General features: G+C 45.5%; 1 protein-coding gene across 1 annotated transcript in view; it reads left to right on the plus strand.

Annotated features, from left to right (window-relative positions):
* CHD3 (chromodomain helicase DNA binding protein 3) overlaps positions 1-16629 on the plus strand; it is a 108247-nt gene extending 91618 nt beyond the window's left edge. The window contains exons 29-40 of the mRNA XM_067469717.1: positions 3288-3432; positions 4818-4983; positions 5148-5266; positions 5466-5619; positions 8572-8667; positions 10179-10319; positions 10826-10934; positions 11547-11679; positions 12021-12216; positions 13931-14094; positions 14715-14841; positions 15732-16629. Of these exons, the coding sequence (XP_067325818.1) occupies positions 3288-3432; positions 4818-4983; positions 5148-5266; positions 5466-5619; positions 8572-8667; positions 10179-10319; positions 10826-10934; positions 11547-11679; positions 12021-12216; positions 13931-14094; positions 14715-14841; positions 15732-15829 (1648 nt within the window). The 3' untranslated portion in view covers positions 15830-16629. The remainder of the gene's footprint in view (positions 1-3287; positions 3433-4817; positions 4984-5147; positions 5267-5465; positions 5620-8571; positions 8668-10178; positions 10320-10825; positions 10935-11546; positions 11680-12020; positions 12217-13930; positions 14095-14714; positions 14842-15731) is intronic.
* Positions 16630-19206: the final 2577 nt, after the last annotated feature.

Below are 19206 nucleotides of genomic sequence, written 5' to 3' on the forward strand. Positions count from 1 at the left end.
ACCATTACATTTTTATTTATATAGTTTTCAGGATTCTGACTGCGGAGATAAGCCGGCCATATGCCTGCTAGAATCCCTGAGGCTGGAGCGGTTTTCAGCATCCTCCTCCTGGTTTGCATCAACAGCGAGAATAATAATACAAAACGTACAAAGTCATAGAGAGTAGATTATCTGCCTAAGCTGTTAATGGTGCCAAATTTGGCTTTGTCCGCTGCTGAATGAATGAAGGAGGCCTGCATTGGAGTTGAGCCCGCTCCCTCGGAATGGGATGAGCGGATTAGCTTCCCTGCTTTCGTTGCCAAGTGATGACAGTTCTTACTCATCTGAGGTGCTCTCAGCAGGCATTTCTCTGTCTGTCAATCCGGAGTGTGAGGTGAAGCCGTGACCCTCCCTCCCTCACACAGACACAGAACAACCCCTTAGCAAAGGGGGGCTGTAGCCAAACACATTGGGGAGCCCGAGGCATGGCTTCTGCCCAGCTGGCCCACAGCTACATAGCCTTGCACTCACTGGATGAAGACGAGTGAAGACAATTCTGATGGCAAACTAGTGCAGAGGGGTGACGTTCTTGAGTTATGGCCTCCATTTGGGGGGTGTTTGATGTGGGGGTCTGTGCTTGGGATTCTCCGTTCAATTTGCCCAGATTCCCATTTTGGGTTTGATGCTATTGCCATCTGCTTCTAGAATTTCAGTTGTGAGAATTGTTGGGCGAGTGGGCTTAGTAACAAAAGACCCTCCCCATAAATGTACAGCAGAGTAACTTATTAGCAGCAGCGTGACTCAGCACCAGTAGCCCAAAGTGATAAAAAAACACAGAGACCAATGTTATCTCTTCCATAGGAGGGCTTTCTTTATAGCAAAATAATATGGTTGCACTATTTACAAAAACAAGGTTTCCATAACACAAACAAAGTTCTTTATACTTCCTTCTTTGCTTCCACGATGGGCTTCTTTCTCATGCAGATAAACAGTTTTGCTCTCACTGAGCTTCCTCTCACATCAAACTTACACAGGAGGTTCACTCAGTAGCTTTTTACACACAGCTTTATACACAAGGTTTTCAAACTGGGGCTTCTCTCACAGAAGCCTCTCACACCAGGCATCTCTCACACACTGAAGCCTGCTAACTCTGAGGCCTGCCTCACATTGAGGCCTACTAACACTGAGGCATTCTCATACTGAGGCAAACTAACATTGGAGCCTTCTCATACTGAGGCCTTCTCATACCGAGGCGCTTCTCATACTGAGGGCAACTAACACTGAGGGCTACTAACACTGAGACATTCTCATACTGAGGCAAACTAATTGTGAAGCCTTCTCATACTGAGGCCTTCTCATACTGAGGCTTCTATCATACTGAGGGCAACTAACACTGAGGGCTACTAACACTGAGGCAGTCTCATACTGAGGCCTTCTCATACCGAGGCTTCTCTCATACTGAGGGCAATTAACACTGAGGGCTACTAACACTGAGACATTCTTATACTGAGGCAAACTAACACTGGAGCCTTCTCATAGTGAGGCCTTCTCATACCGAGGCTTCTCTCATACTGAGGGCAACTAACACTGAGGGCTACTAACACTGAGACATTCTCATACTGAGGCAAACTAACTGTGAAGCCTTCTCATACTGAGGCCTTCTCATACTGAGGCTTCTATCATACTGAGGGCAACTAACACTGAGGGCTACTAACACTGAGGCAGTCTCATACTGAGGCCTTCTCATACCGAGGCTTCTTTCATTCTGAGGGTAACTAACACTGAGGGCTACTAACACTGAGACATTCTCATACTGAGGCAAACTAACACTGGAGCCTTCTCATACTGAGGCCTTCTCATACCGAGGCTTCTTTCATACTGAGGGCAACTAACACTGAGGGCTACTAACACTGAGATATTCTCTTACTGAGGCAAACTAACACTGGAGCCTTCTCATACTGAGGCCTTCTCATACCGAGGCTTCTCTCATACTGAGGGCAACTAACACTGAGGGCTACTAACACTGAGACATTCTCATACTGAGGCAAACTAACACTGGAGCTTTCTCATACCAAGGCTTCTTTCATACTGAGGGCAACTAACACTGAGGGCTACTAACACTGAAACATTCTCATACTGAGGCAAACTAACTGTGAAGCCTTCTCATACTGAGGCCTTCTCATACCGAGGCTTCTTTCATACTGAGGGCAACTAACACTGAGGGCTACTAACACTGAGACATTCTCATACTGAGGCAAACTAACACTGGAGCCTTCTCAGACTGAGGCCTTCTCATACCGAGGTTTCTCTCATACTGAGGGCAACTAACACTGAGACATTCTCATACTGAGGCAAACTAACTGTGAAGCCTTCTCATACTGAGGCCTTCTCATATTGAGGCTTCTTTCATACTGAGGGCAACTAACACTGAGGGCTACTAAGCTATAGGCACACTTATTTATATTGAACTGCAGCTTCTGCAGAGTCATTGCATCCATTTAACCCTTTCAGTACTTGATTCACGTTGTAATCAAAATACCTAGTTAATTTTTAATATTTTTGTCAGGAACTGTGTGATGTCACTGCAGTTGAGCCAGTGGGTAGGCAAGAGACACAATCTGCTTTAACCTCCAATGCTTTATAATCTGAATGCATTATTCACCGATACATCACACAGTCCTAGACACTTGGGAAGTGTCCGACGTGTGATCCAATTCAACAGCCAGCAGAGAGTCTGCTGTGGTCTCATTTTGTTGTGTTTCAAATAATAAATGGAGTAATATAATAAATGTAATAATAATGATAATAATAATAATAATAATAATAATATAGAGCAAAATAATAAATATAATAATAACAGAGTAAAATAATAAATAATTTTGACTCGAGTGTAAGCTGAGGGGGACTTATACTCAAGTATATATGGTAAAGCCCGGTTGCCACTTTCAGATCCTAGTTCCTCAGTTCCTAGGCCGCAGATTACCTAGTTGTGTGAATTAACCATTTGTCAGGGGTGATTTGAATGCAATATTCCTGCTTCTTGGCAGGGGGTTGGAATGGATGGCCCATGAGGTCTCTTCCAACTCTAGGATTCTATGATTCTATGATTCTACTACTTGAAGAATAAGTTACAGGTAAGCAACCGTCCATCTCTGTCCCACCTTTACTCATCTTTTTAAAAAATAATAATGCCCCAAAAGGTTTATCTTATTCCCTTAGGAGAGTTCTGCTACTTTAGGGTCTCATCTTTGGTGCCTTTTTGGCTTGCAAAGGTCTTCACTCAGCTCTTGGACTTTATATTTCCGCAGGGCATATGTCTCCCTGTTCATGAGGCATCTCTGTGAGCCTGGGGCAGATGGTTCGGAGACGTTTGCGGATGGCGTGCCCAGGGAGGGGCTCTCGAGGCAGCAGGTCCTGACCCGGATAGGCGTCATGTCTCTGGTGAAGAAAAAGGTACGCAATCTGATCATTTCCAATGGATCTGCATGGATGCCAGTGTGGCTAATCAGGCAGGGATGGAGAATCTGCTCTCCATACACGATTGGACTTTTTTATTTATCGTGTCATCAGCAACCAGACCATTGTATTACATTTCTAACAGAACAAAACAAACTAACAGATAAAAAAACCACAAACTTGGTAGTTGATTAAATGTCCTTTGACCAGTATCTGGCCACTTGGAGTGCCTCTGGTGTTGCTGCAAGAAGGTCCTCCATTGTGCATGTGGCAGGGCTCAGGTTGCATTGCAGCAGGTGGTCAGTGGTTTGCTCCTCTCCACACTCACATGTCGTGGATTCCACTTTGTGGCCCCATTTCTTAAGATTGGCTCTGCATCTCGTGGTGCCAGACCGCAGTCTGTTCAGCGCCTTCCAAGTTGCCCAGTCTTCTGTGTGCCCAGGGGGGAGTTTCTCATCTGGTATCACCCACAGATTGAGGTTCTGGGTTTGAGCCTGCCACTTTTGGACTCTGGCTTGCTGAGGTGTTCCAGCGAGTGTCTCTGTAGATCTAAGAAAACTATTTCTTGATTTAAGTTGTTGACGTGCTGGCTGATACGCAAACAAGGGATGAGCTGGAGATGTCTCTGCCTTGGTCCTTTCACTATTGGCTGCTACTTCCCAGCGGATGTCAGGTGGTGCAATACCGGCTAAGCAGTGTAATTTCTCCAGCGGTGTAGGACGCAGACACCCCGTGATAATGTGGCATGTCTCATTAAGAGCCACATCCACTGTTTTAGCGTGGTGAGATGTGTTCCACACTGGGCATGCATACTCAGCAGCAGAGTAGCATAGCGCAAGGGCAGACGTCTTCACTGTATCTGGATGTGATCCCCAGGTTGTGCCAGTCAGCTTTCGTATGATATTTTTTCTAGCAACCACTTTTTGCTTGATGTTCAGGCAGTGCTTCTTGTAGATTGGACTGCATCTCCCATTATTCTGCCCCATTTGTGCTGGCTGTTTATGTATTTTTGTGAGTTGCAAGCTAGGGATATCTAGATGGCCACAAAGTATGCTCTGAGACAGGCATGGGTAAACTTGGGCTGTCCAGGTGTTTTGGACTTCAACTCCCACCATTCCTAACAGCTTCAGGCCCTTTCCTTTTCCGTCTCAGCCGCTTAAGCGGCTGAGACGGAAAAGGAAGGGGCCTGAAGCTGTTAGGAATGGTAGGAGTTGAAGTCCAAAACACCTGGATGGCCCAAGCTTGCCCTTGCCTGCTCTATAGGGAATGAACTATGGAATTAAAAACAAATATTTTCTCAACTTGGAAAGGGTGGAGTGGAATGCTTGATAATTATGTACAGTATTTGTTAGCAGGGCACGTGTGTCTTTTTTGCATGCTAGGTGCAAGAGTTTGAACATATCAATGGGCGCTGGAGCATGCCTGAACTGATGCCGGACCCCAGCGCTGACTCCAAAAAGTCCTCCCGAGCTTCGTCCCCCACCATCAAGACCTCCACCACGACCCCAGACCCCAGCTGCACCAATACGCCTTGCACCTCCAAGCCAGGTAGGCTGAGGGGGAAAAGGAAAGGGCCTGAGGCTGTTAGGAATGGTGGGAGTTGAAGTCCAAAACACCTGGAGGGCCCAAGTTGTCCTAAAGTAATAGCGGATTGTAGGGAAGCATGTCTTTGGAGAAATAGAGGTGGATGATCATAGTCTTCCTCTCATCAGCAACGCCGGCTCCGAGCGACAAAGGGGACGGAGGGGTCCTGGCAGAAAAGGAGGATTCAGAGGCCAAAGACGAGAAGCCGGAGAAGGATGCCAAGGGAGGAGAGAAGATGGAGACGGAGGTTGGTGCCGGGCAAGAGGGCTGCACTGGGGTCCCCTTTTGGGAAATCCTCTGGAGTGCCTCGCAAGGCGTTCGTGGCTCAAAGACGGCTGGAAATGATTGTTGAAGGCTTTCAGCATCTATCTGCTGTGTGATTTTACAGCTGGAGGTTGCATCCTTGGTCTGGGCTTCCTAACGTCCCTCTGTTTTACCTTTCCTAGCCTTCAGTCCCTGAACAGCCTGTTGGCGCCACGTTATCAGGTGAAAAAATGGAGCTGGAATCGTCAAAAAAGCCTGAGGAGGAGGGATCGACGACCCCGGGGGAGAAGGAGCCAGAGGCTGAGCCTCCCATCAAGGAAGAGAAAGAGAAAATGGGTAAAAATAGTCTCTCTCTATCTGTAATATATATGTAAGGAGCCTCCAGTGGCGCAGTGGGTTAAACTACGGAGCAGATGAGCTCGTTGACCAAAAGGTCACAGGTTCAAATCCGGGGAGCGGCGTGAGCTTCCGCTGTCAGCCCCAGCTTCTGCCAACCTAGCAGTTCAAAAACATGTAAATATGAGTAGATCAATAGGTACTGCTCCGGCGGGAAGGTAATGGCACTCCATGCAGTCATGTCGGCAACATGACCTTGGAGGTGTCTACGGACAACGCTGGCTCTTTGGCTTAGAAATGGAGATAAGCACCACACCCCAGAGTTGGACATGAGCTGGATTTAATGTCAGGGGAAAACCTTTACCTATATATATGTAAGCCAACTTAGCAGTTCAAAAACATGCAAATGTGAGTAGATCAATAGGTACCGCTCTGGCAGGAAGGTAATGGCACTCCATGCAGTCATGCCGGCAACATGACCTTGGAGGTGTCTGTGGACAACGGCGGCTCTTTGTCTTAGAAATGGAGATAAGCACCACACGCCAGAGTTGGACATGAGCTGGACTTAATGTTAGGGGAAAACCCTTACGTATATATATGTAAACAAACAAACAAACAGAGGGTGAAGGAGGCTAGATCTCAGTGCAGAAAACAATATTTTCTTGTGTTGTCAAAGGCTTTCATGGCCAGAATCTCTGGATTGTTGTAGGTTTTTTCGGGCTATATGGCCATGGTCTAGAGGCATTCTCTCCTGACGTTTTGCCTGCATCTATGGCAAGCATCCTCACTACCTCTGAGGATGCTTGCCATAGATGCAGGAGAAATGTCAGGAGAGAATGCCTCTAGAACATGGCCATATAGCCCGAAAAAACCTACAACAACCCAATATTTTCTTGTGTTGTCGAAGGCTTTCATAGTCGGCATCACTGGGTTGCTGTGAGTTTTCTGGGCTGTATGGTTATGCTCCAGAAGCATTCTCTCCTGACGTTTTGCCTGCATCTATAGCAGGCATCCTCAGAAGTTGTGGGGTCTGTTGGAAACTATGCAAGTGGTGTTTATATATCTGTGGAATGATGTCCAGGGTGGGAGAAAGAACTATTGTTTGTTGGAGCTAGGTGTGAATGTTGCAGTTGGGCACCTTGATTAGCATTGTATAGTCTTGCAGCTTCAAAGCCTGGCTGCTTCCTGCCTGGGGGGAATCCTTTGCTGTGAAGTGTTGGCTGGCACTGATCGTTTCTTGTCTGGAATTGTTTGAGTGTTCCTCTTTCTTTACTGATTTTGGAGTGTTTTTTAATACTGGTGAAATTGTCATTGTTTCCCCCTTTCTGTTGAAATTGTCCACATGTTTCTTGTGGATTTCAATGGCTTCTTTGTGTAGTCTGACCACTCTTAACAACCACTAACACAAAGAAGCCATTGAAATCCACAAGAAACGTGGACGGTTTCAACAGAAAGGAGAAAACCATGAAAATGAACAAAATTTGGTTACCAGTATTAAAAAATTACAAAATCAGGACAGTAAATAAAGAAGAACACTCAAACAACAGACAAGAAACAATCAGGGCCAGCTAATTATCTCCCAATAAAGGATTCCCTCAGGCAGAAAGCAGCCAAGCTTTGCAGCTGCAAGGCTATTCAGTGCTAATCAATAGCCAAAATAGAAATATATATAAATAAAATAATATTAAATAATAATAGTAGTAATAATAATAATAATAATAATAATAATGCTTCTCTGTGGAGTCTGACATGGTGGTTGTCAGAGTGGTCCAGCATTTCGGTGCTCTCAAATAACATGCTGAGTCCAGGTCACTTGTTGGCCTGACTTCCCTGATTGAATTATTCTGTTTTTGAATTCACTCAAAAACAGGAGTTCCAGACAGGAAACAACCAGAGGCCATTGAAATATAACATAATAATAATTATATATGCATTGTATTGAAAAGTAATAAAATTATTTACTATTATATATATAAACTAGCTGTCCCCTGCCACGCGTTGCTGTGGCAAAGTCTGTGTATATTTATTTTGTGTGTGTATATATTTGTGTATATGTGTATATATGTGGTTTTGCTCATGCATTGTAATGTGTTTTTTATTTTTTGGCTTTACGTCTCTTCCGCTGTGTTTTTCAGTGTTTTTATGAGCGATGGTCACTTGTTAACCTGATAGGTGTATTGTGTACAAATTTGGTGTCAATTTGCCCAGTGGTTTTTGAGTTATGTTAGTCCCACAAACAAAAATTACATTTTTATTTGTATAGATCAAACAAAATAGCCAAAATATAAATATATATAAATAAAAATATTTAATAATAATAATAATAATAATAATAATAATAATAATAATAATAATGGCTGACTTCTCAGGTTGGATTAGTCTCCAGTGCCTTTCAAGAATCAATTCGGGCCAGCTAACACCTCCCAACAAAGGATCCCCCAGGCAGAAACCATTCAGGCTTTGAAGCTGAAAGGCTATTCAATGCTAACCAAGGTGGTCAATTCCCAAATTCACACTTGCTTCAAACACACAAGAGTTATTTTTCCCACCCTGGAAATCATACCACAGATATATAAGCCCCACTTGCCTAGTTTCCAACAGACTTCACCACCTATGAGGATGCCCGCCATAGAATTGGGTGAAACGTCAGGAGAGAATGCTTCTGGAACATGGCCAGACAGCCCAGAAAACTCACAGCAACCCTATCTTTTCTTGATAGGTTCAGAAAACAATTTGACAATACAGAAAACAATTTGTTTTGCTATTTTTAATGAATGCCATGATGGAGAAGTGTGAAGTTAGTTGTGTTTTCATAATGGTTTTGGCATAGGTGGAGGGCCGCTTCAGTTGAGGATAAAATAAGGGTTTCTGTACAGCAATGAGAACTTCTTTCCTAACTGTTCCTTATCTCCATCTTTCCATTACTTTTTTTTTTACTTTGCCAAATTCCAGATGTTGATTCAGAGAAACCTGTCGCAGATGAGAAATCCCCCGAGAACGACGATAGTAAAGAGAAGGCGGAGGGGGAAACGCAAGAGGTGAAGAAAGGTAATGTGTTGGCGTGCGTGTATGGAAATCATCGTTCAAAAAAGTAATTTTTCAAAGTTTTGTGCATCCTCATGTCCTTGAGGCAAGAGGGAGGTATTATTAGAATGTGTCTTACATAGCAAGGAAGACTTCAATGGAGGTGGGCAACAGGAAGAGATGGGGAAAATGGGATGTGGTGGCCTTGCTTATTTATTTATTTATTTCGAACATAGTATTTTCTATTGGTCATTGGTATTCTGTGTGGGAAGTTTGACCCAATTCTAATGTTGGTTGAGTTCAGAATGCTTTGGATTGTAGGTGAACTATAAACCCCAACAACTACAACTCCCAAATGTCAAGGTCTATTTTCTCCAGACTCCACCAGTGTCCACATTTGGGCATATTGAGTATTTGTGCCAAGTTTGGTCCAGATCCATCATTGCATGAATCCACAACACTCCTCTGGATATACATGAACTACAACTCCCAAAATCAAGGTCAATGCCCACCAAACCCTTCCAGTGTTTTCTGTTGGTCATGGGAGTTCTGTATGCCACGTTCAGTTTAAATCCATCGCTGGTGGATTTCAGAATGCTCTTTGATGATAGGTGAACTATAAATCCCAGCAACTACAACTCCAAAATTACAAAATCAATCCCCCCCCCCCCAAACCCACTAGCATTCACATTTGGGCATATTGGGTATTTGTGCTCAATTTAGTCCAGTGAATGAAAATACATCCTGCATATCGGATATTTACATGACGATTTATAACAGTATTAAAATGACAGGTATCAAGTAGCAACGAAAACAATATTATGGTTGGGGGTCACCACAACATATGGAATTGCATTAAGGGGTCACGGCATTAGCAAGGTTGAGAACCACTGTTTTAACTATTATAATTATTGGTATTTTGTATTTTATTATGCGGAATCGAATTGTTGCCAATTGGAAGCCACCCTGAGCCCCCCCACCCACCCCCCAGGGATTGAGAAGGGTGGGGTAAAAGTGTTTTCTGATGGTCTTTGGCGACCCCTCATGACTCCCTCATGACCCCCTCAGGGATCTCGACCTCCAGGTTGAGAAACACTGAGTTAAAACATTAAAACAATATAGTTACAGTCTACTGAACTATTTACAGTCTGGTGGCCATTATCTAGCTGAATTCTATGATTGAGTACTCCATTTAACTTATTAATAATCAATTTCCAAACCATTGTCAATATTGTTATTGTCATTTCCGCCTAATTACCCGAAGTCCTGGTCCCACATCCACGTTTTTACCTTCATTCTAAAGGTGAGGAGGGGTGTCGATGACCTAATTTCCCTGGGAGTGAATTCCACAGGCGAGGGGGCCACCACCGAGAAGGCCCTGTCTCTCGTCCCTGCCAAGCGTATTTGAGACAGAGGCGGGGCCGAGAGCAGGGCCTTCCCAGAAGATCTTAAACTCTGAGGTGGGACGTAGAAGGAGATACATTCGGACAGGAGCCGTATAGGGTTTCATGTTTTCCCATTTTCCCTTTGAAAAGAAGAGTTGAAAGGCGAGAGGGAGCCAGGAAAAGACCTCAAAGCTAACAGCGTCAAAGATGAGAGCCGGAACAATGGCAAGAAGGAGGAAAAGGCAGAGAAGCCCCGGTTCATGTTCAACATCGCTGATGGCGGCTTTACGGGTAGGTGGCACCCCATGGGCCCTCAGTGCGGGGAGCGGAGGGGACTGAAACAAGGGGGGCAAGTGAGTTGTGCATCCCCACAAGTCATAGCAACCTGTGAGGTTACCAAAGGAAAGGAGAGAGATATTGACAAGCTGGAATGTGTCCAGAGGAGGGTGACTAAAATGATCAAGGGTCTGGAGAACAAGCCCTATGAGGAGCGGCTTAAGGAGCTGGGCATGTTTAGCCTGAAGAAGAGAAGGCTGAGAGGAGATATGATGAGGGCCATGTATACATATGTGAGAGGAAACCACAGGGAGGAGGAGGGAGCAAGCTTGTTTTTTGCTTCCCTGGAGACTAGGACGCAGAACAATGGCTTTAAACAGAGGCTGGATGGCCATCTGTCAGGGGTGCTTTGAATGCAATATTCCTGCTTCTTGGCAGAATGGGGTTGGACTGGATGGCCCACGAGGTCTCTTCCAACTCTATGATTCTATGATTCTTCTTTGGGTTCTCTTTCTCCCCAGAACTTCACACTTTGTGGCAGAACGAGGAGCGAGCGGCCATCTCTTCCAGTAGGCTCAATGAGATCTGGCACCGGCGACATGATTACTGGCTGCTGGCTGGCATCGTCCTGTATCCTTTCTGTGTGGGAGAGCCAAAGTGTGTGGTGACCCCAAGGCAGGAGGGCAGAACTCCATCTCATGGACCCCTTCTTGGAATAAGGGAGGTGCTCCCTGCTAAGGGAATAACTTCATGAAAATGAGATAGAATAAAGAGATGAGCACCAGAAATTGTGCCTCGATACTTGTGCCCCACGTAGAGCGTGTTGCAGTAGTCTATACGAGACGTAACCAGCGCATGGACCACCGTGGCCAAGCCTGACTTCAGAAGGAATGGGTGCAGCTGGCGCACAAGTTTTAATTTTGCAAAAGCCCCCCCTGGTCACCGCTGAGACCAGGGGTTCTCATATAGCCTCCTTACTTGTAGGACCATTAGAGGAGGGGAGTGTAAGCTGCAACAGGTACCCAGTTAACCAGTGAGTTACTCATATGTAGCGTAAAAGATGTTGGAACTGAAGGCTGAGAAATGTAGACCCCTGGCAATCCATAGTTATGTAGCCGAGGGCAGAGAATTATGACTGTATGCCTGTGTTCTTTGTATCTCTGCCTAACTTTGTGGTGGGGAGGGAGCAGTGGACTCTTTGTGACTATGGACCTTCCTTAACTCCTTTGTCCTGCTCTATAGTCATGGGTACGCACGCTGGCAGGACATCCAGAACGACAACCAGTTCGCCATCATCAACGAACCTTTTAAGACTGAAGCGAATAAGGGCAACTTCTTGGAGATGAAGAATAAGTTTCTTGCCAGAAGGTTTAAGGTGCGGAGGATAAATTTCCAACTGTTGTGGTTACAAAAATAATATCAAACATAATATAGGGGTGAGTCCATAATAACAAGAAGAGATGATACTCATAGTGCTTCGTCTGTTCCAGGCAGATTTCAACATGAATAAGCATGTGCCTAGCACCAGATGAATAGTAACTCCTGGCAAAGGCTTCTATGTGTTTAGAGTAGGCATGGGCAAACTTTGGCCGTCATCTGGATGTTAGGAATTGTGGGAGTTGAAGTCCAAAACACCTGGAGGTCGGCTAAAGTTTGCCCATGCCTGGTTTGGAGAGACCTGGCCTCCCTTCCCACTCTTGCCCTGTCTTCTCTCAGCTCCTGGAACAAGCCCTGGTGATTGAGGAGCAGCTGCGCCGGGCGGCCTACCTGAACATGACCCAGGACCCCAGCCACCCGGCCATGGCCCTCAACACCCGCTTTGCCGAGGTGGAGTGTCTGGCCGAGAGCCACCAGCACTTGTCCAAGGAATCTTTGGCCGGCAACAAGCCCGCCAACGCCGTCCTGCACAAGGGTAAGAGGCGGGCGGGTAGGCGGGCCCGGAGAGGACAGTCCACGTAATCATGCCCTCCCCTTCGCAAACCTGTGCTGCATCCTTCTGTACCATACTCTGAATCCATTAAAGTGCGGTTGTGATCAGAAAAGCCGCTGTGTTCGGTTGTCTCCTTGATCCTGCTCTGTGTATCTTTGGTGTATCCGCTTTGGTCTCTCTATGAAGTACCCCGCGAGTCTCTCTTGAGTGCCGTATCTGCCGGCTGAGCATCCTCAACGCCTCTTTTTGCCTTCTCAACATCTCCCCCTTCCCCTTGCCAAGCATGCCTGCTGCATACTTCATGGAGTATCTCTTGATGTGGCTGTGGAATACCCAAGTATCTCTCTTTTCACCATCTTCAATGCTTTTGATGTATCCTTTGAAAAAAAAAAGTTCCCAGAAAACACTCTTGAGTACTTCTAGAGTACTTCTGGGACATCTGTCCTCTTAGCATCTCTTGTGCATTTCTCCAGTGAGTCTTGTGTGAGTAGCACCGGTTGACATTTCTCCTTTTCCAACTCCTCTGACGTATTTCACTACTTGGTGCATTTTTCACCATATTTTTGGTCTGTTTCCCTGTGAGTTTCTTCATGCGTCCCCCCTCCCCTGCCACAAATACCATGTGAGTATCTCTTGTGTTTAGTCTCCCGATACGTTTCCTCAAGTGCTCGTCTATTTATTTATAGTATTTATATTCCGCCCTTCTCACCCCGCAGGGGACTCAGGGCGGATTACAATGTACATAAACATGGCAAACATTCAATGCCATAGACACACAACATATATAGACAGACACACAGAGGCTATTTAACATTCCAGTTTCTGGCCACCAGGGAAGCTGTCTGTTTGTGACACTGATGAAGTACTTCCTCATTCTTTGCATACTTCCTGGAGATTTTTATGACCTCGTAAATCAGTTAAATTAGCCTCCCCACATAAGTGGTACCTAAATTTCCTACTGTCTTTTGGGCTGCAAAGCTACACAATTTTGGTCAGGAGCTCACTCTGATTCTTTGCATACTTCCTGGAGATTTTTATGGCCTCGTAAATCAGTTAAATTAGCCTCCCCACATAAGTGGTACCTAAATTTCCTACTTGACAGATGCAACTGTCTTTTGGGCTGCAAAGCTACACAATTTTGGTCAGGAGCTCACTCTGATTCTTTGCATATTTCCTGGAGATTTTTATGGCCTCGTAAATCAGTTAAATTGGCCTCCCCACATAAGTGGTACCTAAATTTCCTACTTGACAGATGCAACTGTTTTTTGGGCTGCAAAGCTACACAATTTTGGTCGGGAGCTCACTCTGACCCAGGCTGGCTTCGAATCCATGACCTTTCGGTCAGTAGTGACCTTAATGCAACTGATTCCCAGCCATCTGTGCCACAGTCCCGGGAGTCATCTCCCTGCTTCCACGCAGAGTAATGTAGTGCTTTGCAGCCCTCTGGGGCACTTTAGTAATGGAAAGAATGGGCCTTCTCCATCACTGGTGGGAAAAGAACATGTCTGGCCGTTGCTTTTGCTCTTTAAATAATGCCCTGGGAGCCAATGCCCCCCATCCCCATACACTCAATGCAATAATATTTGTTTACAGTAGGCCTTGGGTGTCAGGAGAAGTCACTTGCGAACTTGGGCCCTGCCCTCCTGACAGATTTTGGTTTCTTTTTCTCCCCCTCTCTTTGCTGCTGGCACACCAGTGCTGAACCAGTTGGAGGAGCTTCTCAGCGACATGAAGGCGGACGTGACCCGCCTGCCCGCCACGCTCTCCCGCATCCCTCCGATTGCCGCTCGCCTCCAGATGTCCGAACGCAGCATCCTTAGCCGCTTGGCAAGCAAAGGGAATGAGACTCAGACTGCCCCGGTAACCTTACACTCGTCGAATGAGATCACTTGAAAGGGTGTGGATAGGCTAACCAGGGCAGAACCAAACTCATGCCTGCCTTCGGTTCACAGCCTGACACAAAAACGCCTTTGAAAAAATTATGTGTCTACCCACTCTTCTGTAAAAAGGGCATATGTTATGATCATGAGCTTTTGTTTTCATACCTGCTCCTTAGGAAGAGAAGCCCCTGCTGCAACCTGCATGGAAGTGTGGACCGCTTGCCCTCTTAGAAGCCTAAAAAAAGAGAGAGATTGATGCCTTTTCTCAAGAGAAGTGGCAGAGCAATGTAGCATCACTTGGCTGCTCCTCTCTGCTTCCATTCTGGTTGTGGAAGGAGTTTCCTTTCCTATGCAACTAGTCTAGAAACCAAAGAGGGCTTGTGATGGTAAAGGAGGTGAAGAACAAGGGAGATTGGGTCACTTTTTGGCACTGAATTCGTAGTTACCTGTACCTGAATGCAAAGTTGTTGACAACCAGAGTGCCTGCAGTGCTCTTTTTGCATCTGGCTGGGCTTACTGGTGCCTGTTGTGCATTGTTTCCTCCCTGTATTGTGTTTAGAACTCAAAGCCCCCCCTTTCCTTTCTTTTCCCGCTTCACAGGCCTTCCCACCCGGACCATATGCCACTCCTCCCACCTTTGGAAGCTCTTTTGGTGCCACTCCTGGTGGGGCGCTGCCCACCATGGGCGCCAACTACAGCCAAATGCCCACCGGCTCCTTCATCACGGGTTAGTTTAAAAATTCTATTCTTTGCAATTGGTCCTGCCTACTCTCTCAATTTTAGTTATTTTATGTTATCTTGTATTATTTTATTTTGTTACATTTTATTTTATTTTATGTATTATTGTATGTTTACACTCTTTTTGCCTTGTTGTAATTGTTGGGCTTGGCCTCGTGTTAGCTGCCCCAAGTCCCCTTGGGTAGATGGTGGCAGGGTATAAACAAAGTTGTTGTTGTTGTTATTATTATTATTATTATTGGGTTGTTGTAGATTTTTTCGGGCTATATGGCCATGTTCTAGAGGCATTCTTTCCTGACGTTTCGCCTGCATCTATGGCAAGCATTCTCAGAGTATGTACACATATAAACACACAAATACACAAATATATACACACAAATATATACACACACACAAACACACATATATACACAAATATATACACACACAAACACACACACACACAAAACACATATACACAGACTAGACCACAGCAACGCGTGGCAGGGGATGGCTAGTAAACAATAAATAAATATAAATGTCATAAATAAATACATACATCATGTTGCCATGTATTGAACTGCTTTTTGTCGATTTGTTGTATAACATGATGTGTTGGGCACTTAATTTGTAAAATCATATCATAATTTGACATTTAATAGGCTTGTTGTTAATTCTTCCTTATTATCCAACATTTTTGCTTATCCAACGTTCTGCCATCCCGTTTATGTTGGATAAGCGAGACTCTACTGTAATGACCTTCAAGAGCAAATACCTTCAAAAGTTGTCTTCTGCTTGAAGCCTGGATACCAAGACATTAAGGAGGGGGGGGGTGCACCAAAGTTGGGCAGCTGCAAGCTAACCTGGCTCTTTTCCTCCCCACTCCCCATGTCATTGCAGCCAATGGCCCTCCTGTGATTGTGAAGAAGGAGAAAGAAGGTGAGAGCCTGGAGAAGAAGGAGGCGAAGAGCGGGGAGGTGATTTGCATAGACGACTGAGAGGCCGCCTCGCCTGCCTGGTTGCTTCTGGACAGGTCCTGCCCCTGGCCGAAGGGACACCCTCCCCTCCAGCCTCTTCTCTTTTTTATTTCCTGGTCACCTTGATGGCTTTGCCTTGCTTGGGGGGAGCGTGGGTCAGTGACGCCCACCTCGGCTCCCCTCGGCTTCATTTTGTTGCCCCTCCGTTCTCTCTTCTTGGATTTGGGGAGGTGGTCTCATCAACCGGAGCGATGTTTGGGGGTCGGGAGGCACCGGGGGTCCATTCTGAGCTGGAAGAGGAGGAATGGGGATGGAATTGGAACCAGAGGCCTCTTGGAGCTCCATCTTCTGTGACAGGAGGGGAAGGGGGCAGCCTGGCCTTGTGCTCCTTGCCCCCAGCAGCGCTGGATGTTTGGGAAGCGCTGCCAAGTGACTCTATAAATATGAATATATATATAATGTATACACACTCATCCTGTATGTTTGAGAAATGCCCCCTTCCCACTTGTGCTTGAACTCTCTGTGGGGCGATCCTGGGGTGGACATAGGAGGGGGACACACTCCCTAGCCGTGTGCGAAGAAGAAGAAGAAGAAGAGCGCAGCGGGGTGAGGAGCAGAGCCCCCATCCCATAAAGCCGCCTGGGGGAGTCAAAGGGGAGGGGGTGCCTCATACCCTTCCGCCAATCTTGGAATTGGGCTTCTTTGAGGGGCGAGGAAGAGGCCGTCGCAGGGCCAAGCTGCGCCCCTGCGTTTGTTGCTGAATCTCAAGTCACTTCTTGTTTAAGCCTTGCCGAATAAAGGCCGTTTCCTTGGCTACATAACCCCGCTGTGTTGTGTCTCCTTTGTGTTGCCTCCAGACAAAACCTCCACAGTGCAGTCGCCCTGCTCGGTTTCATTCACACAGATTTACAAATGGCATTCTCTTCCTCCTTTCCTACCATTCATATATTTTCTCAGGCCTTTGTTCATGCCTCCAAAAAAAGGTTTTTCTTTTTGTGTGTGTGGAGGGAGGATAACCGCACGGTATCTTTTGGTTGTTACCTCCAGGAGCCATCCTTCAGGAAGCTTCCAGGTTTCGAAAGAGAAGAATAAGTGGATTGTTGTAGGTTTTTCGAGCTATATGGCCATGGTCTACGAGGGGTATTTTTTAAGTAAGGTCCGTTTGAACATAAATACAAAACAAAAGTTTATTTCAAAAAAGTAAATTTATTTTCAGAAAGTACATACTTCACTCTATTTTTCGACATAGTTGCCAAGTTTGTTCAAACACTTATCATACTTCTGAACCAATCTTAAAATACCCTCTTCATAAAAACTTGCCGCCTGCTCCGATAACCAAGAGTTCACTGTAATCAAAGAAGGGCGACCGGAGCGGTCCTCATCATGGACATTGTCACGGCCATCTTTGAATTGTCGTAACCACTTACGCACTTTGCTTTCACTCATAACAGTATCACCGTACACTTCACAAATCTGTCGATGAATTTCTGCAGCAGGCAGGTTCCTTGCTGACAAAAACCGTATCACTGAGCGAACCTCACATGCAGCGGGTGAGTTGATAGTCTTAAACATTTTTAAAGCACAAAACAGAACCGTACAGGTGAGCTACAGAGTGGAAACTGAGCACAGTTGTTCCCGAGTCATGCCGGTACACGACACACGCGCTCATTGCGGTATGCGCGCGAACTACTAGTGTCTACAACAAAACGGACTTTATTTAAAAAATACCCCTCGTAGAAGCATTCTCTCCTGATGTTTCGCCTGCATCTATAATAATAATAATAATAATAATAATAATAATAATAATAATAATAATATAATAACACTTTATTTGTACCCCACTACCATCTCCCCAAAGGGACTTGGGGCAGCTTACATGAGGCCAAGCCCAACAATGCAATATATCAATATACAACAAAACACAGCAATAAATAGTAATAATAATAATAATAATAATAATAATCTTTATTTATACCCCGCTACCATCTCCCCAAGGGACTCGGTGCAGCTTACATGAGGCCGAGCCCAAACACAACAATACAAGCAATAATCACAACAGTACAAGCAATTAAAATAAACATAAACATATAACATTATCAATAAGACAACATACAATTAAAACTATGGGAAGGCCAAATGTAAAATTAAAATTGGAAATAGTGCTGAACATGGATGAAAAGGTGATAGTGGCGTTTTTGGAAAGACATATGAGCAGACCTAAAAATGTAAAGTGCTTTAGAGGGACAAAGTGCTATGGGATCGTTAACCCGGGAAGGCACACTGGAACAACTACGTCTTCAAGCTCCTCCTGAAAACTGCCAGGGTTGGGGCCTGCCTGATGTCCTTAGGGAGTGAGTTCCAGAGTCGAGGGGCCACCACCGAAAAGGCCCTCTATGGCCTTCCTCAGAGGTTGTGAGGTCTGTTGGAGCTAGGAAAATGGGGTTTATATATCTGTGAGACATCACACTGGCAACAAATATCTGCATAGTCAAAGCAATGGTATTCCCCATAGTTACCTACGGATGTGAGAGCTGGACCATAAGGAAGGCTGAGCGAAGGAAGAGAGATGCTTTGGAACTGTGGTGCTTGAGGAAAGTTCTGAGAATGTCTTGGACTGCCAGAAGATCCAACCAGTCCATACTTCAGGAAATAAAGCCCGACTGCTCATTGGAGGGAAGGATACTAGAGACAAAGTTGAAGTCCTTTGGCCACATCATGAGGAGACAGCAAAGCCTAGAGAAGACAATGATGCTGGGGAAAGTGGAAGGCAGAAGGAAGAGGGGCCGACCAAGGGCAAGATGGATGGATGGCATCCTTGAAGTGACTGGACTGACCTTGAAGGAGCTGGGGGTGGACACGGCTGACAGGGAGCTCTGGCGTGGGCTGGTCCATGAGGTCACGAAGAGATGGAAACGACTGAACGAATGAACAACAACAATATCTGTGGAATGTCCAGGGTCTCTTGTCTGTTGGAGCTAGGTGTGAATGTTTCAACCGGCCACCTTGATTAGCATTTGATGGCCTGGCAGTTTTTTGGTATGGCTTTTTAGTGCCTGAGGGAATCCTTTGTTGAGAGGTGATTAGCTGTCCCTGATTGTTTCCTCTCTGGAGTTTCCCTTTGTTTGAGTGTTTTTTTGCTGTTATACTGTAATTTTAGAGATTTTTAATACTGTTAGCCAGATTTTGTTCATTTTCATGGTTTCTTCCTTTCTGTTGAAATTGTCCACATGCTTGTGGATTTCAATGGCTTCTCTGTGTAGCCTGACATGGTGGTTGTGAGAGTGATCCAGCATTTCTGTGTTCTCAAATAATATGCTGTGTCCAGGTTGGTTCATCAGGTGCTCTGCTATGGCTCACTTCTCTGGTTGAATTAGTTTGCAGTGCCTTTCATGTTCCTT

This window comes from Anolis sagrei, chromosome 6, assembly GCF_037176765.1.
Source record: "Anolis sagrei isolate rAnoSag1 chromosome 6, rAnoSag1.mat, whole genome shotgun sequence".
NCBI lineage: Eukaryota > Metazoa > Chordata > Lepidosauria > Squamata > Dactyloidae > Anolis > Anolis sagrei.